At 37.7% G+C, this 25005-nt stretch overlaps 1 protein-coding gene across 1 annotated transcript in view; it reads left to right on the top strand.

Moving 5' to 3' along the window:
* The window catches only part of CUL3 (cullin 3), a 53453-nt gene that overhangs the window by 12815 nt on the left and 15633 nt on the right, over positions 1–25005 (top strand). Inside the window, exons 2-7 of the mRNA XM_014879556.2 lie at positions 6090–6287; positions 13559–13672; positions 19805–19965; positions 20830–20944; positions 22216–22444; positions 23991–24136. Of these exons, the coding sequence (XP_014735042.1) occupies positions 6090–6287; positions 13559–13672; positions 19805–19965; positions 20830–20944; positions 22216–22444; positions 23991–24136 (963 nt within the window). The remainder of the gene's footprint in view (positions 1–6089; positions 6288–13558; positions 13673–19804; positions 19966–20829; positions 20945–22215; positions 22445–23990; positions 24137–25005) is intronic.

The following is a 25005-nucleotide window of genomic DNA, read 5'->3' as shown; positions in this document are numbered from 1 at the left end:
ACCTCATCCAAACTTCATCCAGAATGGAGGATACAGGCTCAGGATAGTGAGTTATTGTGTAACAGACTATTTAATACCATCTTGATGGATGTCCTGTCTTACAGTGGAAGGGAACACTGTTGGTGACAGTCTCCTTTGCCTCAAGGACTGTGCCCCTGTGGTGGCAGTTTTAGATGACAGCAGTCGGACCCTTCTCTTTTTTCCTGCGGAGGGATAGGAAATGGGGGAGTGAGAATAGATGGCAATTATTAGGTGCAAATGTTACTCCCAGCACTGCTAACTAACTTCAATTATTGGCATCCACTCAGTTCCTTCAAGGTAGAGAGCATAAACGCCTGTGTTCTGTATTTCAGTTGGTTCTTGTCCCAATGCTCTGTGGTATTAGACCTGTGAAGGATGTCATGGAAAGGAATGAGGCAGATGGTTGCTTTTTTTGAAAACTTTGAGAAGCCTTGTTCTGCAGTAATCACTTCCAGACTGATGCTTCACCTGTTAGTGTGTAGAATTGTGGTAAACACTCTCCAGCTATGCTGTAGAAAACCTGAGTAGTAGTGTTTGTAACATTTTTGAGGGTAAAAATGTCCTACAGATGTATTGACAGTCTATTAAAACCCCTGAGATTCAAAAAGTTTGGTCTGAGATCTTTGTGTGAACTTTGTAGATCTCGTATAGAAATTTCTTCTGCAAGAAGGATAAGAAGCTATGTCTGGTCACTAATCTTGAGAGTTCTGGTTCGTGTATCTCCTGTTGCTGCTGGTGGACGTCTCTGGATACTCCTGCTGACACTCTGTAGGACATCTTTTTACCTCTTCCTCACTTGTTAAGAAGACTAAATAGCAACTTAAAGCTAGTGTAAACTATCAAGATTTCATCAGGCTCTTAGCAGTTTGCTTCTGTAATTTTTCCTTGCAATTCACAGCATTTCAAGCATGATTATATAAGAGGAGTGAGCTCTGTAGTGTTAAGGGCAAAATGATGACGCGGGGGGGGGGAAGGACAAGTATGTAATGAAGTTGCATTCGGGGGAAACTGTTGTAAAAGTTGAAGTAAATAGAATGGAAATTATAGCCCAAAACATTTACTTCTCTGCAAAGTAATGTGGATTTCCAGCAACAGATATGCTGGATGTTCCTGGATCTGGGAGTTTTAGTGTTGTTTTTTGACTGTAGTTGGTAGAAGCTAGGGAGCAAACCCCAGGTTCCACTGATTGACACAAGTATTTTGTTGCTCACCTTTGGTATCGTACAATGTGTTTCCATTGGAAGACTGGTACAGTTTGAAAAGGTCACGTATACACAGGGAGTCCTGGTTTTGCAGCTTCCTCAGCCTATAGCTGTAAGGATGTGCATCACCAGATCACCAGTGGTTAAAGTTGGAAGGCACTTCTGGAAGTCATCTTATCCTGCCCCACTGCTCAAGCAGGGTCACCTAGAGCTGGTTGCTCAGGACTGTGTCCACATGACCTCTAAATGTCTCTGAGCTTGGAGACTCTGCAGCCTCTATGGGCAGCCAGCCACGACTTGGTCACCCACACGACAAAAAAGTTTTCATGACAATCACGAGGAATCTCCTATGTTTGTGCCTGCTCTATCTGCTCCTGGGCACCACTGCAGAGGCTGGTTCCCTCTTCAGTACACCCTCCCTTTGGATTTTGCACATACTGCTTTGATCCTTGCAGGGTTTCTCTAGGCTATCTCTCCTTCCTATTAGAGATGCTCCAGAGGGGCTGTTAGCAGCCCTTCACTGGACTCTCTCCAGTGTGTTTGTGTCTCTCTTATACTGGAGAACCCAGAACTGGGCACAGTACTTTACATGTGGCTTTCCAGTGCTGAGTAAAGACCTTGGCCTGCAGCTCTTCCATATGCAGCTTAGGATACCATTAATCTTCCTTGCCTCAAGGGCCCTGTTGGTTTGTCATCAACTTCATGTCCACCAAGAGCCTTGAGTTCTTTTCTGCCAAATGTACTTCCCAGCCATTTGCCCCAGCAGGCATTAATGCATGGAGTTGTTCCTTCCCTCTAGGGATGGGATGTTGCACTTCCCTTTGAAGTAGATGACTAGAAGGGGGCCGATGACATTTTGTATGAAGTTACATGTTGATCAGAAAATAACAAGTATTGAGCCATTTGCTCCTTCTGATTGAATGCTGGTTAGGTTACTTGGAAGAGGTGGTGCCTGTAAGCTTCTAGGAGGGAGAGACTGAGAAGTCTCTTGAAGACTGCTACCAGCTTTAGCTGCTTTACAGGTGATAATAGCAATAGATTGCTGACAGTTATTGTTTATTTGACTTGATGATTTTAATAGGGTAGACAAACGTTGTTAAAGGAAGGGGCTTGAGTGTATCTGATCCTGCACTGTGGAATAAAGGACCTTCTGAGTCCTTTGCAGTCTCTTTTTGTGAAACGATTGTACTTTCATGTACACTGACATTTTAGTCTAATTTCCTCAAGATGTACTTCAGCTACACTCTGAGTTCAGATGTTTGTGCTCGAGTTGCATCTTTGAATCATTAGCATTTGGGCAGCAGTGTGTGGAAGTTTTCCAACCAGCAGCTTCTTATAAACAGCTCTCTCTCCTGCCAATAACAGACTTGGTCACTTTCCCATTCCCCAAGAAAGGTAATGTTCAGATAAGCGCGAGTACATTAACACATTTCCTCTGCTTGGACACTGGCTTCTTACTATCTTGGTGAATCTGGGTGTAGACACTACTGAAATTACTGGGATTTCACTTCTGAAAGCCTTTCCAAACCTGGGTGGGTTTTTTCATAGACCGGGAGAAGCAGCAATCTGGGTTCTGTTTAAATCTGCAAGAATACAAAGACACAAGCAAGGCAACTGTATTCTAACTGTGGATTTCAGTTCTAAAGTATAACCATTAGAAGAAATCTGGGAATGAACACAGAAAAATATCTGGGCTCTGATCCTGTATTTGTGAAAGTGGATCACTTACAGTCTTTGCTAGGGATCTAGACAGTTCATAAATCTTAATTGTTGGGTCAGACTGGGGGATTAGGATTGCAGTTCTGTTGTCAGAGATGCTTTTGTAGAGAATTCTGAAAAATGACAGTGTTCTAGTAGCATCAACATCTTACTTAGTGGTTATTTGTTTGGATTTTAAATCTGCATACAAACCTGACTTAAGGAACGGGACAAAAAGAGATGAACCTATGAGTTGAATAATCCAAGCATAATTTAGTCATTGCAATTGTTACATACCCTTGGGAATACAGGAAGGCCTCTTCTCCTCAAATGCTAAACAACTTTTCAGCAGCAGGGAGGAAATAATACATTTTTGCTGAAACTTTACTGCAGTGACTTACTGCCAAATAGAATGGAATTATTTAAGGTATTAGGAGTCTTTGCTTTGTTAGAAAACACTGCTGCAAACAAGTTAGCTATGCTAGATCTTTTTGGAAGACAGTGCTCTTCTAATGTGATATTCTAGAACTTGAGCAAACCTGTTCCCATAAAACCTCACAGATACTAATCTGAGTCAGAAGCAAAATAAGAAGCTGCATTGAAAAGCAGAGTTTTTAATGCTTAATCCTAAAAGGTAATAAGATAATTTTATACTACTTTTTCAAATACTTCTGTATATTTATCTCATGGAGATATGCACTCCTTAAAATTACCTTCTATGGGCCTTTCTTGTGCTTTCAGAGTAGCTCGTGGTGTGTCAACTGTTAAGTGGCACAAAACTCTGTGTTCTTCTTTGTATTCAGGGACTTCGGAGCAAATAATGTTGCAATCATTCCTTCTTTGTTTTATAGCATTTGGATTAAAAGTATGAGAATTAAAGAGTTTGCTTTTAGCATTTTGCTGACGGGATTGGAATTACTGGATGTGCAGCTTTATCTCTGTATGTAACGTGCAGAGATGTTCCCTGAGACCAGCACAGAAACGGGGGCACTGTGATACCTTTGCAGACTGGTGCCCAGTGATTTGCCTGGTTTATACAGATCATACCTTTGCTTAGAATACACTGTGCAATTAAATTGCAGTTGAGATGAAAAGGTTGTGTTGGCTGAGAGTTTTTTAATTAGCAAGGGGAGCCTCTGCTTTGTTTGAAAACAAAACCTCGGGTTTTTGAAATGAAAGCTGACAAGCTTTTACTTGGATTGCTGTCTGCAAATCTAAATGGTTGCCTTCATTATCAGTACTTGTAAATTGCTGCTTCAGGAAGGCTGTAGAAAATAACTTCCCCGAAGGAGCACCAATGTAGCAAATGCAAATTAAAAGCAAAATTACTGTCCTTTCAGTGCTGTGTGTAGCAGAATAAGGAAGAAGTGTGGAGGGAGGTGTGACATTCCATCCACCATTCCTCTGTGACTCTGAGGCTTTGCAATTAGGAGATAGGGAGCTAAAATTTCTTCAACGTGTTTGTGACTTTATTTTGGTTTTGCTTTTAGATATCTAGATTATAGATATATAATGGCCCATCTTAAATTTGGGGTACATAGAGTTTAGTAGTCAAGTGGATCTGCTATCAGAGGAGTGGGAAAAGTAGCAACAGGATTATTTTTCTAATAAAAATCCTTGTATTTAACCAAACCTCAAAAAAATGAGCAGGATATAAGATTGTGTGTCTTGTTTTCGTTTTATTCAGCAGCCTATTCCTTCCAGGCAATGAATGGATTATCTTTATTGTGAGCTGTATTGTTATTTATCATGCCAAGGAAGCCTGATATGATATTTTGAAAATACATGTAAAAATATACCTGGAATTTTAAAATTCTTCTAAATAATTGCATTTGACTACAGATGGAGTCAAATCTAGTCTTCATATCTTTCCTCTATTCACTTAGTGGATTTTGTTGGAAGGAGAAGGAGAGATAGATGAGGACTGGTCATGATGTTCTTCTATAGTGTCATACCATTATTCTTTACATTTTTAATACTTTCAGTCCCTATTTTCAAGACTGCTTTGACAGTATTGATAGACTCTGGGATATTTTCACTTCCCATAGCAATTCAGGGAATAGAAGCTTTCTCTTCTTCCTTCAGCCCTTTTCTTTTCTATAAAATGCTGTATCTGTTCCTGATTTTATATAAACTGAACCAAACTTAACTTTAAACATTGCTTTTTAAATTGGTTCAGTTTAAAAGTGTTTGAGTCTTTTGTTTTTGTTTTTTTTTTTCATTTGGGTGATGAATCTTGGGTGGATCACAGACTTTAAGCAATTCTGGCATCTGATATTTTTTTGCTATACTTAACTTGCAATCCCAGATACTGCTTTATCTATAAAACATATGTTGAAGCACCTTTGCATTGATAAAGCACGAGTGTGGAATGGTTCACACTAAGTACGGGATAATACAGCAGCAAACTTCTAACACTATTTCTTACAGGAGTTTTTATCCTCTGAATCTTTTTTCTTTCTGTGTATTTACTGAAGTTTACAGATCTGAATAACAGGTTAGGCAGATACTTAGTGCTTGGTACGTGTCCTTTAGAAAGGAATTTAATTGTATTTGTCTGAAGGGAATATGTTCAGTGCAGATGTTGATGTTGGGCATTTGTGGGGGTTTTCAGTGGTACCTATAATTATTTAAATTGTAGGTAGTGTTGTGGGTATGTAATTCTTTGGCTGTTAGTACCTCAGCTAGTCCCTAGTTAGCTCAAGCAGATGACCAAGGTTGCTAAATCTGTGTCAGACATTTTTATCTTTTGTTGTACAGGTTGATTTGGGGTCTGGTGAAGCAGATCAGTATTGCAGTACAATTCATGAGGTGCCAAATAATATGTTAATATGGAATGAGAGTTAACCATCTATCACTGTTAACCTGTGGAGGAAGAGTGGGGAAGAGACTTTTGTCCACAATTACCCACCTTTCCACCTCCAAAGGCTCTGGAGTTAGAGTCTGGGGATTTGCAGTTCTGAAACAATAAAAAGCATTAAACTTCTACAAATTACAATTTTCATAAATGTTTCTTGAAATCTATACTAGTCTCATAAATACTGTTTTAATAAAGTTTGAGAAATCTTGTGATAATGGAATCAACAAGATGGGGCAGAGCAATTACCTCATATTATCTATATTCTTTTTTTTTATTCGGAATAATAACGTCATGTTTTATTTTTACAGATGACTATGGATGAGAAATATGTGAACAGCATTTGGGATCTTCTGAAAAATGCAATCCAAGAGATTCAGCGTAAGAACAATAGTGGTCTCAGTTTTGAGGAGCTGTATAGAAATGCTTATACAATGGTGTTACATAAACATGGTGAAAAACTCTACACTGGACTAAGAGAAGTAGTCACTGAGCATCTAATAAACAAGGTTTGTCCATTTGTTAATTAAAATAGAAGTATTATATGAAAGAATTCTGAACAGTTATTTAAATGACAGAAAATCTAACTTTATTATGATACCTTGTGTTGCAGTTGGGTAGCTTCTCTCAAAAATGTTAGCATAGAGCTGACATCAAGCTCAAATGGTTTCATGTTCCAGGTACTGTTTGTTGTAAGGTACTTATGGAAGGCAGACCATAGGAACCACTTGTAAGTGTGTAACAGGAAACAATTTTTTTTAAGAATAACTGTTAAGAGCAGATGATTTTTTTTTAATGTTTTGTGTCATTTTTTGTGGCATTTTGACTTTCTTAGGCCAAATTTTCTCTTGTTTGCCAGTCAGTTTTTTCATCTGTGGTACAGATAAATACCAATGTAAGAACTTGTTTTCTATAGTCTAATGAACTAATTCAAAAGTTAATGAGACATTTTGCTGAGATTATGCTCTTCAAAGAGGTGGTAGGCACTGTTCAAAAACAGCAGCTCAGCAATAGCAAAAGTCCTGAGTAGCTCACACTCTGCCATGTCAGCCTTTGCAAAACCATGTAAATCAGTCAAAATGACATGCAGAAACTTTCTGAAGATGTAGCATCTGAGAAAAAGGAATCTTCAGGTCTCGTGTTAAACCATGGAACCACTTCTTTAGTCTTTGAGAGAAGTTTAGAACTGATTAATAAATATGTAACTGTAAAAAGTTAAAAGTCACCTTTTAGGACTCCAGATACTTTGTGGCAATAGGATTCTAAGCCTATGGGAGATGCTGCCTTACTCATGGTAACGTCCATAGCAGAGAGGTACGTGTCCACTTTCATCCCATATTTGATCCTTTAATCTGGCTGTGGCTTCAGATGCAGTATCAGATTTTTGTCCTGTTTTTACAAGATCTGAAAAGGAAAATCAGAGACCATCATGTGTCTTGGATGATTTCTTCTGGCTGAATTACAGGGAATGAATGGGAGATTTATGGCTAAATAATGCAGGATGCTTGGGGATTTTTTTGTGCCTTCAAACTGGAGTTACTGCTGTGACAGAGAAATGTGTTATTTCTTTTCTAAAATCTTAGTTTTCAAAGGTGTGGTCTAGATAAGTATAGTCTAAAATTGCTTTGAATGTGGGGCTTTTTTACTGTTTGCACCAGAGGAGACATCCTCTATGAAGTGGCTAAATAATTTGCAGTTCTTTTCTATAATTGCAGCACATCTGTGGCTCTCAAAAACTTCTGGTTTCATTATGTGTGCATTCATAATCTGTACTATTCATATAAAATGCAGCAAATGGCTGAGGCTTTTTTTGCCTCGATCTTGTGTGTATGCCTATGCACTTAATAATCATGGCACTAAACTTCTATTATTCCTAGGCTTTAGTTTATCCTGGTTTAATTTGATGGGTGTTTTTTATCTTTGTTCCTAGGTATTCTGCCACTTATCATAGTTCCTAGCTATTTTGCATATTAAAAATTACACATTTGCAGAATTAGTTATTCTGAAGTGCTGATTGTGGCAGGCTGACAAAAGAGCAGAAGATTCTGAGTTTGTACTTTCAGTGCAGAGGCTGAGAGGACTGCACAGATAGCAGTGCAGAGAAATGCCTTTCTGACACAATGCTCTTGTATCTGGTGCTTTAAAAAATGCCTTCTCTGATGACCAAATAGTCTGATCTTTAATGTGATTAATCAAGTTGTATCCATGTGTGTGGGTGATAAATAGATGACCAAAGCTTTTTCAAATAAAAAGGTTAACTGAGTTTCAGTAGTTAATTACTGTGGAGTTAAAAAGGCTAAATTATTCTGATTATGCCAGCCTGTAAATTAAATAATCCAAGGAAAAGACTAAAAAAATGTGACTTATGCCAAAAATTTCTGAACAATAACAAAAGCTTAGAGAGGCTAAAAGCTACTACTTGTTCCTTTTGCATGTTTGCTTAGACACGTTATGTTGAGGCATACGTAGATGGAAGTATGGAAAATAGTGCATTGTTTATCAAGAATAGGATCAGTTTTATAATAACATCTTATGTTTGTGCCATTAGTTCTTGTTGTAAGATAGATTAAAAGAAAAGTTTTGTTTAACCTCACATTTTGTCATAGAAATTTTAGCAAAATCTTTAATGTTTGCTGTCTCTTTCAAAGAGCACTTCTCTGGTAAATTTTAAGTAGCTAATGAACGATAAATACTCTCATCACAAGTCTTTGTAAAACTTCTATTCAGAGAATCAGTGGTGGATGCTAGAATTTAGAAGAGAAAGATTTTTGCCAACTGAAATATTGTTCATTAAATTTTGTGACTTTTATAAAAGTGGAACTCTTCAGTGGAATCTATTCATCTGTGAACAACTATACTCAGTTCAGGGAGCACTGCTGAGGAGCCTACCCCAAATTTGCAATAATCATTGAGCCATAACTGTCATTTGTTACCCACATATCCAGGTTATCTTTTCAGAAAAAAGCTGCATTCTTGTGGTATTCCAGTCATGCTGGTTAATTAAGCATAGATGAAGAGACTAGGTAGAGGCAGTGTATATGTTCAGCTGTTTTTACAAATAGTTTTAAAGCTTGGAAAGCACAAGCCTTTGTTTTTGGTGAGGCATGGTTAAGAGCTGTATTTATGATTTATGCTGATTTAATTGCCAGGTGAAAGTTGTGCTTATACAGCATTTTAATTAGCAATCAAACACTAATGACAAAAGTATTTAACTTCTCAACAAGAAAACAGTACAGTGCATCTTGACAGCTTAATTGTAAATAAAATAATAGGTACAAATATGATCAATACAAGGCGCATGCAAGTTATTGTTAAGACTGCTTGGTTTTAGACTTGCAGATCCCAATGGTTTGCAGTTCTAAATCACCCTGTTCTGGCTGTGGGAGCCAGGTAGTCTGCATCACAGCTCTCTTGAACTTGTTTTTACTACAGGATAAGAACATGCTAAAACTTGTCTTCAGCTGTGTATTGACATTATTATTTAAGTATGGTGCTTGTAGAGCTATTTAAAATACTGTTGAATTTTGAAAGTACTGAAACCTTTCATCTTAATTCAAGTATTAATTCCTGTGCATCTGATACTCCACTAATTTCTCCCTTTCTTGCCCATTGACAATCTTGTAGCTTCATGTGGATGGTCATCCTTCATGCTTCTCAAGCCTAGTGTTATTACTTCACACAAATGTTAAGTGCTTTTAAAACACACAGAACTTAGTTTACAGCTCTCTAAACCATTTCATGATAAGCAACATCATTTGTGTGACAACAAAAAAATTGAAGTTAAAAAGTTTGCAGGATAATATTTTTAGTGTTCCTTTTATGTATGAGTCAGTGGGCCTAATGAGGTGCATCCCAGAGTCCTGAGGGGAATTGGCTGATGTAGTTGAGAAGCCACTCTCCATGATATTTGAGAAGTCGTGGCAGTCAGGTGAGGTTCCAGATGGCTGGAAAAGGGGAAACATTGTACCCATCTTTCAGAAGTGTAGAAAGGAAGACCCTGAGAACTGCAACCTGTCAGCCTCACCTCTGTGTCTGGGAGGATCATGGAACAGATCTTCCTAGGAGCTATGCTAAAGGTACATGGATGACGGGATTTGGGACAGCCAGCACAGTTTCACCAAGGGTGGGCCAGTCCAGTGGCCTTCTGTGAAGGAGTGGCCACATCGGTGAACAAGGGAAGAGCTAGAGATGGCATTGCTGTGGACAATCTGTAAAGGTTTCAGCATGGTCCCCCATAATCTTCTTCTGTCTAAATTGTAAAGAGTGGAGTTAAATGGATGAGAAATTGATTGGGTGGTCACACCCATTGGTTGTGGTCAATGGCTCAGAGTCCCGATGGCCATCAGTGACAAGTGGTGCCCCTCAGGGGTCTGTCCAGAATTTGTCTGTCCTGCTATTTCATAGTAATGGTACAGGCAGGCATGTGAGAATACCTTTGGACAGGAGGGCACAGAGCTGCCCATGGTGGCAGTGTTCAGTGCAGAAGGAATACTGTGGGGTCCTGGTGCAGGTATAGGCTGAAAGAAGCGTGTCTACTTTGGGATTTAGCAAGTTATGTCTGGGGTCTTTTCCAAGCTTTAAAATTTGCTGTCTGAGTGTTGCAGAGAAAAGGGAGAGATTAGAGTCATCTCCATCTCCAGAGTTTGAAATTATTTCCATAACATCAATGAAATAGAGAGGAATGACATGAGAAGTTGTGTAGGAGGCAAATTACCTACTGAGCATTAGAGTGAGCCTGACTGGCAATGTATGAAGTGTTATCTGCCTTTGTATTTTCTTAATGATGTTTTCAGACTATCTTGAGCAAGTCTGCTATTATATGGAGGGCAAAAGGATGTGAGGGAATTGCTCGAAAGTACATAACTGTTCAGAATCCCCAGTATTCTTCAGTGTTTCTTTTTTCCTTTTAGCAGTAGGATAGCAGCTGCAGGGATGAACAGACATTTCTCGTCGTCAGTCCATTAAGCTACTTGGGACTCCTAAGATTTTAGAATAGCAACTTTTAGACTACTTGGATTTTTCTAAAAGAAATTCTATAATAAAAGTTCTGAGAGCTTGAGGCCTTAGTTCAGGAAGTGCTGTTCTGTACTGCTACTCCCCTCAGGAGGTTCTGGCTGTCCTTACAGTAGTGGAAATTACATAATTGAACTATTTGTGCTGCTGCATCAGGCCAGGCACTGTAAGATAGAAATAGTAGGCCTAAGTCTGCTTTGTGTACACTTAATCAAGAGTTATTTAAAGGTATTGAAAGCTTATGCCAACGAACTACTTTTACTGTGGGGAGAGTTCTGTATTCCCTGAAGACCTGTATCCAGTAGAAAATACAGTTATACATTCATCCTTGTAACTATAAAACCTTTCATATATTATGAAGTTGATAATTTATTTTCAAGTACTTCTGTATATGGACAGTCCTATTTAAGCTGGCTTTCCCTGCAATTTACTTCCTAACTGCGAATATTGTCACGGAAATCACCACAAGCTCAGCTAATTTAAAGTAACATTCTGCTGATAAAAATCTTTGAGATTTGGAATTTTCTAAGGCTTTGGCAGAGTAGCAGCTGTGTCTCTTTGTTCGAAGAGTGTGAGTATGCACATTTTGTTACTTCAGATCATTTATTCTACCGAAGTGGTAGTGACTGCACCTTTGCATGGCTAAAATGTTTTATGCATTTTATCAGTTTCCCTGTAGTATTGATGAATTAATGGCCCGTACAAGGAATGTGATGAACGCTTGTTAACTATAAAGTTGCTGTGAGTGATAATTTACTTGGCAGTAGTTTGGTTGGCTTTTGTAGCAGCTGAAAGAATGGTTTTCCAAACCTCTCTGCAGTTTCAAATAAACCTAGAAGAATGTCATGGAGAAGCTTCACAGGAAAACTCTGAAGGTAGCTCTGTTGTACAGCACCCATTCCTGAATTTCAAGCCCATTTCCAGAAATCCACATGGCACACCATATGGAGCCAGAGGTGCCACTATTGCAGAGTATGCCAGTGTCTGCTTGGAAGCAAGTTGTCACTGCTACCTGGTGTCAAGTGTCCATCTTCTTTTGTGTGACCTGGCACTGGCTGGCCCAGCACCATCAATGTGATGGATATGAGATGGGTGCAATTGTAAGGGCACACTGTCTGTGTTGTTAAAGTAAAGGATATCATAAAATTGGTCAATAAGTAGCCTTGGTTATCTGTGCTTATAATCTAATCCTGCTCTGGTAAATTTTATCAGTGTGGATGAGCTACCAAGTAATGTTTATAATGTTTCTCCATACTGACCAAAGAAGTGAAAGCAACCATGTCATGTTTGTTTCTCTTGTCCTGGGAGATTCTGCATACTCTTCACACGTATCTGTTGAAGTTTTTATGCATATTTATGTTTTGGCTAAAAACTACCTGGATTGGGTGACAACAGAGCAAACATTTGGGAGACCAAAGGGTAAATTATGATCATGATCAGAAAGAATGAGGCAGCTAAGCAGTGCTTGTTACTGCATATTATGTTTTCCAAAAGCAAGGAAAGGCCTTGCTCTGGTGCAGAGTAAGTGTTTGAAGATGTAAGGAAGCTTTGAACAACCTATGCATACCTATATTGCCTAGATGCAGTAACAAGGTGAATATTACTGGGATAAGTTTCCCCTCCTTTAACCTTCCCAGCTCCCTCTTCTCTTTCTCTTCCTTCTTTCCTCTCCTCTTCCTCCTCTTCCTTCATCCCTCTCCTCCTTGAGACCATTGTGTTGGCTGATGTGCCACACTGTATCTCTGGTTTGCTCATCTGAGTTTGTGAGTGTGTATAGTAGTGTGGCAGACAGGATTGTTACCGTGGTTTGGCCTAATAACTTCATAAAACTTGAATGACAGAATGAAGCCTGTCAGGTGTGTTTTATTTCCCTCTTTGAATCTCTGTACTAAAAATTACATTATGAGCCAGGTATCAGTGCAAATCAATATATGTGAACATTCTGTTTGGTTACAACAACAGAGGGCAGAATATATTTTACATGTTACGTCAAAATTCAATTCCCACAGTTTATTAACTCTGGAACACTTTTTTTTACATTCCCACAGGTTTCTCTTTGACATTAGTTTCAAGTTTGAGGATTGCAGTATATGCCTACTGGAAAAAAACAAATTATGAAACTAGATGGGGTTTTTTATTCGTAGGGAGAGTAGTGGCAAGGAGGCATACAGTCTGAAGTTGATGGGACAGATTAACTTGCAAATTGCAAATACATGAATAAAAAAAGAGATTACTTCCTTTTTTCTAGGAAGTCTTGTTGTTGGTATTAATCGAAGTCTATCTTTACCAAGCAATTGGTTCCTTTCAGAACTGCTGTTTGCTGTATCTTCATGCTGTCTCAGCTTGTCTCTCTAAATATCATCATGGCCAATTTTCCACCTGTACTTGTTCCTGTTTGTAGCATTTACTGCTACTACCTAATATCCTGAAATTACTTCTGATAGTAAAATTACACAGGAAATGAAGGCTTTGAGGAGTTGTCAAAGACTGTTTTTAACATTTGAGATTTTAGGAATTCTTTTGAAATTTAAAGCCCATGTTTATTTTGTTTCTCTTGTTTCTAGCATAATTTTTCTTACTACCTTTTCTGCAAAAGGGAAATAGAAGGTAGGGATGGTTGGCAACCCGGAAAAGCAAGAACCTGTTAATAAAGTTCAGGTCCACAGAGGAGCAAGAATTCTTGTGCTGAAGCTGAGTTAAAGATTTAAATGATGCTGGAGAAACTGACCTGAGTTTATGTCAATATATCTTTTTTTTTTCACTTCAGGTGCGAGAAGATGTGTTAAACTCCTTGAATAACAACTTTCTACAAACACTAAACCAAGCGTGGAATGATCATCAGACAGCAATGGTGATGATTAGAGACATTTTGATGTATATGGTGGGTATTCTGCTATTTCACACATTGAACAGTGTAGTAAATTGTCCTTTTACCAGTCTTTTTCCAAAGATGCTCTTTGTCCCTTGTTTTGAATTTTCTGTGTGCATGCAAGACTGCTACAGGTGTTTGACAAATTGTAATTGGTTTCATGTTTTAGGTTATCTCATTATCACTTGAAAAATTGGTCTAAAAAATAGTTGAACTTTGCAGTTCTTAAAAAATAAGCTAGTCAGACCCATTCTGGCAGATTTTAGTTGTTAGTTCAGCTAGTAGTGTTTTCTTACTGTGGAAAACACTATGGTGTAAAGCCTCCTGAAACTTGCAGTGTAGTTGTTCTTTAAGCTTTAGGATTTAAAGAGGGTAACTTTGCTTAGGTACAGGGTGTGTCCTTGGATATTAAATTCTAGTTGGATCCTTTTCTGCCCATGAAGAACTCGTGTAGAAGATTAAGCAGTGTACATAGAGTATGATTTTTGGTTGCATGCTTGCCATTTCTTACCTATATCCAACAGAAAAGACTTTTTTTTTTTTTTTTTTTTTTTAAGAGAGAGGGCCTGAAGTTTTTGTGTCTGGATTGTGTTATGTTTTAGGTAGCTAGTAAGTATTAAAATTCTCATAATATTGAGGATGTTCTAGATGCAGAAGAGTATTTTTGCTTAGCTTCTAGACAAAGGTTTTGACTTCAAAAGGAAGTGTTGACATGCTGTGTCTTTTGTGTAAATTCATGCTGTGACGTTGACCACAATTGTATTAGCTGCAAAGTCCTCTTTGGTCAATAAGCTACTACAAGTTAAAGAATTTGGGGTAATTACAGAATCACAAACAATTCTTTTTAATGGATTTACTGCCCTTCATGTTGGAGGAGTTGGTTTATTTCAGTAGGGAAAAGAGCACATATCAAAAAATAGAGTGCTGGATAAAATGCCATCAGTGACACTGAATGATTTGTATATCTTACTGTGCCAAAAGGAAGATGGACAGATTGTTTTGAAGGTGTTCTGTCTTTGTTATGAGAGATCCTGGGCTCCCTAAGCTGTGAAGGACAAGTACAAAGCAATTGCTACTAGCTGCATCTAGGCATATTCAAGAATAGTTAATGATTCGATTAATCTACCAAAGGTAGTGGTGAATTTTGAGAAAGTTTAGAAGATGGAATCCAGAGCTTTCTAGGGGAGCAGCTGTTGTGTTTTAGCCAAATATCATGTATTATTTCAGCACAAGAGGTGCTGGATGGTCCAAAGTAATGGATAATGCAATGTTATCTGCTACTCCTAAAATCAATAAATTTCTGATCTTTCAAACAGGCAGAGAAAACTGGCTTATAAGCTTTCCTTTTTGTAGTGGCTTGATCAGTGTATTAAAGGCCAGAACCTTTTCTCTTTTGAGGAAGGGTTGCCTGCTTCAGTTACCACTCCTGGGGGAACAGGAGAGCTGTTTCTGAGTAAATTTGGAATCAGAAGAGCAATGCCTTGACTTTGTTTTGAAGCTTGAGAGTGCTGTTCAAACATCCAGCCAGCCTTCTCTTTTCCACCGAGATTCCAGGAGAAGGAAATCAGCAGCATTCCTTCCAAGTGTAAATTGAACTTCATCTTGGATGTCTTTTAGATTCAGAACAGAATAATAAATAAGCTTGAATACCTCTGGACTATGTAGGCTTCTGTGTGCTGTTTGACAGTTCCTAATTATTTCAAGTGGGTATTCAGTTGAGCCCTCTGCTTGACTAATTTTTTGACTCCCACAGGTTGTTTTTTTTTTTCCCTTGTACCACAGAAACAAAAAAAAAATCCACAATAAAATATGTTTCTAGTATAATAGTAAAAACAGGAAAAAAAATTCCAAAGTACATATATAAACTTAGGGGCACTGATGTTTATTTGTTAAATCTCTGTAATGTAATAAGGGGTTTATAGTTATAATTCAAATTTTTATTCGTTTGAACTCTCTAGCGTGAAGGTCTAATACAACGGGCAGGCTCCTTCCTTTGACTTGGAGGGACATGAGACAAATTGTCAATAATGCATGTTTTGATTGCAAATTAAAGAATAGGCAATGATTTAAAACAGGACTACTTTGAAAGATTTGTCGTTTCACCTTTGTCACTGGGATGTCCTCCTGAGTCAGACATAATTTTCTTCATTCACAGAATACTAAGAGTAAAAAACTTCCAGTCTTAAAACATGTGTTCCTTCAAAAAGTTTGGAAAAGCTGCCAGTACTACAGAGTTAGAAAGCACCTATGAAAAATCAGACCTGACTGCTTTCCAAAGAAACTATTTTCAAGCGTTTTATAAAATAAGGAATGATTTGTCCTTACTTTCTGATGTTGAGTCTGAATGACATGTGGGTTTATAATGATATGCTTATGTCAGAAATAATTTATATTTTTTTATTCAAGCAAATCTAATATAGCTGACATGAAAAATATTTTATCTAAAAAAAAAGCACCAAACATTGTATAACCTGAGTCACCAGGCATTGTGAATTAATAAGCTTGTGTTCTACTGGGAGAAGTATCTGCAATTATCATATGTTTGTAAGCAAAGCATGACCCAATCCTCTTATTTTGTAGGCCATCTCAATTACACATCAGTTTCAGGAAATGTACCTATTGCCCAACAGGCCACACTGTGACATCAGTGAAAGTACCCTTGTGAATTCTGGTCTTACTCTCTTGAATTCCTGCTTCAACCTAGTGATTTTACATCTTAAACATCTTATCTAAATTTTATCTGTTTTAGTGCCACGTTTATTTTCCAACTTTGTTTCACCCATTGGCTGCCGTATGATTTAAGTCAAAACAAACGCCTTTTCAAGCCACCTTAATTTCTTTCCTCTGTTTAATTTTGCCATTTTAAAAATAAAAATCAATACAAATATGTCTTTTTTTAGAAAGGCATGTGTTTCGTACAGTGGGGTTTGTGCATTATGGTGCTTAATGACTAGAACACTTGCTGTTTGAGGTTATGGCAGGATTTCATTGTTCATGCAGAACATCCTCCACAAAACATTCTCAAGTTTTCCTTATAGTTATGTTTTTCAAAATGTGTATTACCTTGTCTCTTGTAAAAGTCTGTTGCTTTCATTTCTGTTGCAGGTGTAGTGTGAGGTTTTTTTGCAACCTTTTGCACTTATTGTGCAACATTTGTCTTGATTATTTTGAAACATTCCAGGTTCCCTGACTGAATTTCAAGTTTACATAGTTCCACTGGATTTTGTAGGATATAGCACAAGCTCTCTTCCTTTTTACATGTTTAGGCTGCAGTAATTTGTGCCAGAGTAGATGTAATATACTCTGTCAATTCTGGCATTGTCTGCAACAAGCAGTGAGGCACTGGAGCAGTAAGTCATGTGCTAAGCAGCATCTTAGCTGAGTCAAGTCAAGTACTAAGATGGGTTGAAGTAGTGAAGCACATTTGGGCATATCTGAAATTCAGCCTCACAGTGGCAGTGCAGGTAAACATACCTACAGTGGGTTTTATTTAGCTGCTGTATGGAATGGGAGCAATGGAGGTGGAGTTGTTTGGGCTTTTCATCAAGCAGCATGAGTGTGTGTATTCTTAGAACATCAAATGGAAACTGGGTTTAATGGGGTTCTGTGGTGTCTCTACTACTTGTGCTTACTAAATTTAAAGCAATTTCAGGTATGCAAGTGCAGCAGTCGCACCCCTGGCTGCATTACAGGCCTCTGGGTAGTGCCAGCTAGGCACTGTCAGAAGTGAACAATTGCTCCTGCAAATACAGCTGTGGACTTCTCAGAGGGCAGAGCATTCCCTTCTCATCTGTGCTGTGCACAAAGCTGGTGTCTTTTTTTAGGCCAGCACTGACACATTGGATACATGAGTTTTGACAAATGACTTTCATTGTCCATGGCTTACACACGAGGTAATGGGAAGAAGTGTTGTTTTTATTTCCAGAACTAGGATCAAAGACACTTAGTGTATACACAAGGGTGTCTGAAGGCTGCTGCATCATCCAGGTAGTGCATCTGTCCAGAGCTGAGTAAAATGTGGCTACTGGTACCTTACAGTAGGTGACTTCAGAATTAGTCTGCAGTGTAAGCAAGATTGTAATTCATGAATAATTGCTGTCTGAAACTCCATCCTTGTCTCCTGAAAGTTACTCTTACCTTTAAGCACCCACTGCTTCTCCCCGTGGGAAGTGATTTCTGTTCAGTAGTGTGTAGCCTTGTCAGTCAGACCCGTTCCCAAATGGGGCTCTCTGTGATTTTCTTTTTTAGACTGGGAGAGCTTCCAGCAAATGTGCTATGTTACCAAGGGTGAGCACATCAGCAGGATCAGAAATGTTAATGTTGCTGCTCTGGTTTGGGTATTGCAGAGAGGTCTGGCTTACTACAGAGACTGCTGATAAACGGAGAGGAGTTACTCTTTCACAATGGCAGTGTTCAGCACTGCCACAGCAGAAGCTATGCAGATGAGTCATGGCCATGGCTTTAATCCTTTTAGATACCCTGCTGCCTGTGCTTCAGAGGCCTGAATATTTTTTTGAAATCATAATTATTCTTTTCTCTTCAAGTTATATAGTATTGGACACTACCTTTTAATTTGCTCTTTCATCTCTTTGAAAATTTATTTTAAGCTTGTCTTACTTCAGAATCACATTTACTTCTGTTCTTGATGCATGTAAATAAGGAAGTGAAATAAACAACCTTGTTTCTAAAAAACAGAAAAACAAAAGTAACATATTCCAAAGACTTAGCCCACCACACGTCACTGAACTGACTTCATGAGAGCAATTAGTAAATGTTGTGCTTTGAGACAGATGAGCTTGCTTCAGGAGCCACAGAGCAGGCATATCTGACGTGTTCCCATCTTGTTTTTTCGTTTAAATTAAGAGCTGCCTGTCTGAAGGCAGAGAGTGGGAAATCACACATTAATTGCTGATCCCATTAATTGCTTTCCTGTGGTCGCCAAGTGGCAATCTGGCATATTGTTAGTATAGGAATAGTTTTGCCATGTGAATACAGGTGCTAAGTGGTGGGCTGTCCGTTCCTTCTTGTTTTTTGAAATTGCAGACTTTATGTAAATTTGCAATTTTGGAATATTTTCTCTGTAGTCTGAAGGATAACATTTGTTCTTGTAATGGTTTCATTTTCCAGGTATTTGAGTAGCTTTACTCTTTAATTCTGCATGTGATAAAGCACTTAAGATAGTGATAGAACCAGTGCAGAAGTTAATCTTTATACTCAGTTTCATAAATTGACTGTCATCCTTTATAGAATTTGATTATTTTTTAGTATTATTGTTTTGTCATAGCTATATACATTCTTATAAAACTTTATCCCAGCTGGATTTGTGAGTGGGTACAAAACTTGTAGCTTCTTCTAGTGTCATTGTCATGATGCTTAAATGGTAGCAAAACAGTATTTTTAGTAATTGCCCAAACTATGATATTAGAGGAATGGCTTATGCCCTGACAGAAATTAACAAAAATAATGATTGCCCATCTCAGAAAGGGGTTGTGAAAACTCAAGTGTTTTATTGTTAATGTTGTTTTAAGTGGTCTGACCCAGTAGTAGCTATTAATAAAATACATGCATTTTCTCTCCACTAGTGACTTTATTAATAGCTTTCCTTTTTTCAGAGTTAAGTTGGGAGAGAGGAATAAGAAAGGAGAGACAAATTTTGGAGCATTTCTTTGGGTAGCAGTAAGAGACTCAGGGTCTACTTCAGCACTCTCTGTCAATTCTGATGATGGATTTGGGGCTATGCAGTCTTTAAATGCTGATCTGAGAGTCAGCACTGGTTTTTAAAGGTAGGTAGATAAAAAATGAGTGGTTGAGGAGCTTGATCCTTCCCACAGACAGAGTATATAGGGAGATAGAACTTAAACTCTGCACCCAGACTAAAAAGTGAGAAGGTTGTAGATGTGTTCTGGTATGCTGTAATCATAAATGCTGTGCTTGGACTCCTAAGCCAAGTAGAGCTTCCAGTGTAAACGAAGTTTTGGAAAATGGGACTGATTTTGAATTTTGGAGGATATACATAATTTCTATTGAGAGAAAAGATCCATTTGTCATATTTCCACTATAGAGAAGTAATCGATCTGTTGTATTTTTGAATAGCATCAATGCAGTGAACTCACAATTTCATTGCTGTTGATGCCCTTGTTGTAGGACCGAGTGTATGTGCAACAGAACAACGTGGAGAATGTCTACAACTTGGGCCTGATAATTTTTCGGGATCAGGTTGTACGTTATGGCTGCATCAGGGATCACCTGAGGCAAACTCTGCTGGATATGATTGCAAGGGAGAGGAAGGGAGAAGTTGTAGACAGGTAAGATGTTTGTAAGTGAAGTCTTTTGTTGTAAATAATAGCTGTCAGTTTTTAAAGAGTGACTCAAGAACATACACAAATAATTTGTTATTTAAGACCACATTTGTGATCACAACTAAAATTTCTTCATATTCTGAAGTAACATACTTCTTTGTGTATTATATCTTAGCATAATAGTAAACAGGGAAGGTTGTTAATATATTTTTAAATATTTATCTTGCTACTCAGCCTGCATTTGACTAAGATCATGCAATTCAAGAAAAGAAAGATTCCCCAGCTACAGCTGTGTATTGTCCCCTACTGCCAGAAAGTGGAATCTTTTTCTAGATGCAGTTCTTTTGTTTTCATGAACTTGCTGATATGTTTGAATTTTGGTGGCGCTTATTTTGTGTTCGGTTGGGATTTTTTCTTTTTTTTAGATTTTTGTGTGGTTGTTTTTTTTTTTTAACAGCCGTCCATCCATAAACATCAGACTTTGCATAGCTACTTCCACATGTGCAGTTATTTTGAAATTGCAGTTGCTCAGTTCTGACCCATGTGTACAGTTTTCTTTGAAGTAGTATTTTGGGTTAATTTCTTAATATATATTCCTCATCATTTTTATGACTTTGTAGAACATGAGACATGTGTCCCTGTCACTGCATTGCATTTAAAATACTTAATAAACACTGTCAGCTCTTCAGTTTTGAACAAAACCAAACAACCTTGTTCGTGTAGTGTTCTTGAAAATGTCATATACCGACCAGATTAGAATGGACTATTACTACATTTTATTAAAGTTAATTCTTTGTTATGAGTTGTTATTCTGCTCTGTCTTACAAGCACGTAGATTTCTCAAGTTGTTAACAACTTACTTTTTGGCAGAGGCGCAATAAGAAATGCTTGCCAGATGTTAATGATTCTAGGTCTTGAAGGAAGGTCAGTCTATGAAGAAGACTTCGAGGCTCCATTTTTGGAGATGTCTGCAGAATTTTTTCAGGTACAGCAATATTCTAATATCATATTTGGAATGTTGTTATAACTCTCTGGAACTGTCAGATTTGGTGGTGCTTTACATACTGGTTGCTTTTTTGATGAGCATGTCCATCTCCATTAAATGAAATAAGAAAAATAGTGACTAACTTTGAAGGAAAAAGTAACACAGATATTACAGAATTAGCATAATTTGAATGTAGTTTTGAGCTATGGGTGGTCAATGACATGTATAGTCATCATCATGCTAATCTTGTGCCTGCTTTAGGTTATTTCATGTAACTTAGTCTACATGTGCTTTGCCCCCACAGTCTTTTTGAAATGCTGGTAGGTTGCAAGGTCCAAACTATTTCAGGCTTGGAAACCTGTCATACTGCCTTTGAGGAAACTTGGTTTCCTTCATAGCTTCCACATTTGTGAGTTGTTTTTTGTAATAAAATTAATCAAGTCAAGGAACTAAGCATATCCAAGTGTCTCTCCAGTTGTTGATTAGCCACCAAATAATACATTCCAAATATTTTGTGAGGGTTTTTTTTTGTGGGATACTTGGAGATGGAAAGCCAGTTAAATCCTTGTTGAGTGTAATCATGATCTTCTATTGCTGGAAATTAATAGAAATTTTAAAATCATGTTAAAAAATACCTAGATAAAGTAATTTATGAGTCTCCCATTTCTTATGCAGGATCAATTGTCATATGCTCTGATCTAACTTTCTTGAAAAGCAGAAGCTTATGTTGCACAGCCATTTAAATATCACTCTGCTCTTTTTTCACTGATGCTTATATAAAATTAAGAAAAATAATTACTATCATTTAAGTTCTATTACTTAGCTCTGCATGAAAAATAAGACATCTTTTTTTCCAAACACTGCTGACCAGTATGACTAAAAACAGTTTGACATGAAATAATGTGCTCAGCATTGTCACTAATGAGAATGAGGAGAACTACCACAAACTGCTTTGGAAGGAATTTTTGATCCTTCCCATTCCCCATCTTTGCTTTCTTTGAACCTGTGGCTAAAACTCTAGTTGATTACTGGAAACTTAAGTTGGCTTGGGTTGTTTTATATGAAAAATACCTTGTTTATATTGCAGGTAGCCCCTTATGTAACACATTTAATAAAATAGAACCTTTATTTTGTGTTAAATGTCTGTGAATCTTGGATGTGTTGGACATATGCTGTGTTTGATTTGAATTTGCTTATAAATGCTGATCTGACTTGTTTTCTTTCTACCCTTTACAAAAAAAGTCTAAAGTATTAATTTCTGTTAATCGCAGATGGAAAGTCAGAAATTTTTAGCTGAAAACAGTGCTTCTGTATATATAAAGAAAGTAGAAGCTAGAATTAATGAAGAAATAGAGCGGGTGATGCATTGTCTGGATAAATCAACAGAAGAACCCATTGTGAAAGTTGTTGAGAGGGAGCTTATTTCCAAGCATATGAAAACTATAGTGGAAATGGAGAACTCTGGGCTAGTTCATATGCTGAAAAATGGGAAGACAGAAGGTAAGACGGCATGATTTGTGAGACACAAATGTTTCTGATACTGCTTATTGTTTTTAAACATGGGATAAATCAAGCTTAACATTTGTGTTCCTGTCTAATTGTGGAAACATTTAGTGACTGTTTCAAAAACATCTGAGAATATTCAGTGACTATTAGATGGCTCTTAAAACGGAGCCCATACACTCGTTTCTGTTTAGCACCAGATACAGGTAGTTTTGTGGTAAGCCAAGTATCTCAGAAGAAAAGCACAAATCTCTTGTAGTGGTTTTTGTCACCAGTTAACCATGAGCCATTTTATTGCTTCCATTCCTCTAATATGTACTTGTGAAAATGCATCACATTTTTTTGGCCCACAGGCAGTTATTAAAAAGCACTTGGGTAAAAGACTTAAACAGAAGCATTGCAGGGTCAATTCTTAGGGAGGGAGTAGAAAGGAGTTGTCCGTTTCTGAAGGATAAGAAGCAGCTTATTGAAGTGGTTGAAACAGAAGGGCTTGGCTTGATTTTCTTTTCCCTAATAGAGGTTAATGTGGGACAGAGTGACTGAATGAAAGTTATTATGGAAATAGAACCCAAGTTTCTAAAGCAGCATAATGAAGAGAGGGATTGTAGTATCTATATTTAGAAATCAGTGCTCACTCTAAAGCCACGAGAATGGGGAACAGCCTTGCTGCTTAGATTAATGGCCTTTGTTCATTAAAGCAGCTTCACAATGGCTAGGTGGCACTCAGAGCACAAAGTGAGCACATTTCGTAGCTGTAAAAAAGAATTACCATGTTGAGAATGGAAGTGATAATACTGTACTTAACACTTTCTTCAGTAACCAGTTTAGATAACCTTCAGGCTGAGGGTGCAAGGATATTGAAGGATATTCATAAAATACAGGAATCTTTCAACTTTTATAGGCCTTAGTTTGATTCAATTAACTAGTACAGCAGAAATGCTGCTTTGTGAAGATGAGATTTTTCATAGAAGTATAAGGGTGGATTGTTCTTTTGGAAAGCAATGTTTAGCCTAAGCCACTTCTCAAATGTAAATGAAACTCTAAATTTTTACCAGTTTTTTCTTTTAATAGCGAAACAAGCATATCATTAGTGCTGTCCTGTTTGGTTTAACTTACTTTCAAAAAAAACCGCAAAAAACAAAAATGTTTGGTAAAGTCCTTGATTTTGAGAATGATAATCTTGGAAGCTACCTTCTTAAATACCCCTGGAAAGCATAATCTTGCTGAAGGTCTAATAGGTTCCCTATCCTGTAGCATTAGCATCATCTTCTGCTGGCCTGGAGGTCAGCAATGACAGGGTCCCTGCTACAGACAGCCTAGAATAATTGAATACAGCCTCTGCTTTTCATGCTGCTGCAGTCAGCATCTTGTCAGGGCTAAAGTAAAGAGGAGATCAGAAGAATCTGATGCCTGAGCTGTTGCAGGATGCTTTCTGTGGCTCAAGTGGCTGAACTTGAACTGTCAGCTTTAGCTCTCAGATGAATGAGTTACAGGAGTGTAACACACAGAGGTGTCCTGCATAATCTCTCATTCTTGCTTGCAGACCTTGCTTGCATGTACAAGTTATTCAGCCGTGTGCCAAATGGTCTGAAGACAATGTGTGAGTGCATGAGCTCATACCTGAGAGAGCAAGGCAAAGCACTGGTTTCTGAAGAGGGAGAAGGAAAGAATCCAGTTGACTACATTCAGGTAGTTAAATGCTTCCCTTTCTTTCCCACATTCCTCACATTAGCAATTCACTACATACACAATTTATAAGGTATACCTTAGTATTGATTCAAAAGGGGTTGTTATTAATAAGCTAAATTTATAAATGTTTTCAATGTACATTCTCTGAATATCCAGACATGTTTAGAACTCTTACTTAAGTTGGTTGAAAAGCACATAGTAAGTTTTTGTGCTTTTAATAGTTGCTTTTAATAAACAACTTATTCAGCCTTATTACCTAACTGCTAGGACCTTCTTGGATTTCCCTAAATGCTATGTCTCCAGAGTGAGTTGTATGGGTGCTGACAAACAGCTTTATAGTGTCCACTTTGTTTAATTTTATGTAACATTAGCTATCAGTGTTTATTGAGACAAAAATCACATAGCCGTATTTCATGGCAAGCTTAGCTGTGACTGAGGTGAATGTGTTTATCAGTCATAACAAATTACTCATTCCATTCTGTCTCCCTAAGAAACAGTTCTTAAATGTTAAAAGATGTGAGTTTTTTCATGTTCTCCCTCTCAGGAAGTGATGTGTACCATCAGTTTATCAAGATCACAAAATATGTTTCAGAATTATTTGTCACTTTTCCATTGTCTAGAGAAGATGGTTTGAAATTTGCATATAAAACCTTTATAGTTCATTGAACTTTAAAGCTGTGTTTCTGTAGCTGGACGATGTTTTATATTGAATGTGAAAGTGTGTATTCATTAAACATTGTTTGAGTTTTTTTAAAATGTGTGGCTGAAGTCCTTGTGTCTGTTCTTCTTGAGAAGCATTTAATTTGTCTTTCAATCTCTGCTGTTTTATTTGAAAACAATAACTGTCCTAGAACTGGTTACTATTTGAA

The sequence above is a fragment of the Sturnus vulgaris genome, chromosome 10, assembly GCF_052056855.1.
Source record: "Sturnus vulgaris isolate bStuVul1 chromosome 10, bStuVul1.hap1, whole genome shotgun sequence".
Classification (NCBI taxonomy): domain Eukaryota; kingdom Metazoa; phylum Chordata; class Aves; order Passeriformes; family Sturnidae; genus Sturnus; species Sturnus vulgaris.
The sequence above is the reverse complement of the archived record's forward strand: the minus strand, read 5'-3'. Positions and strand labels throughout refer to the sequence as shown.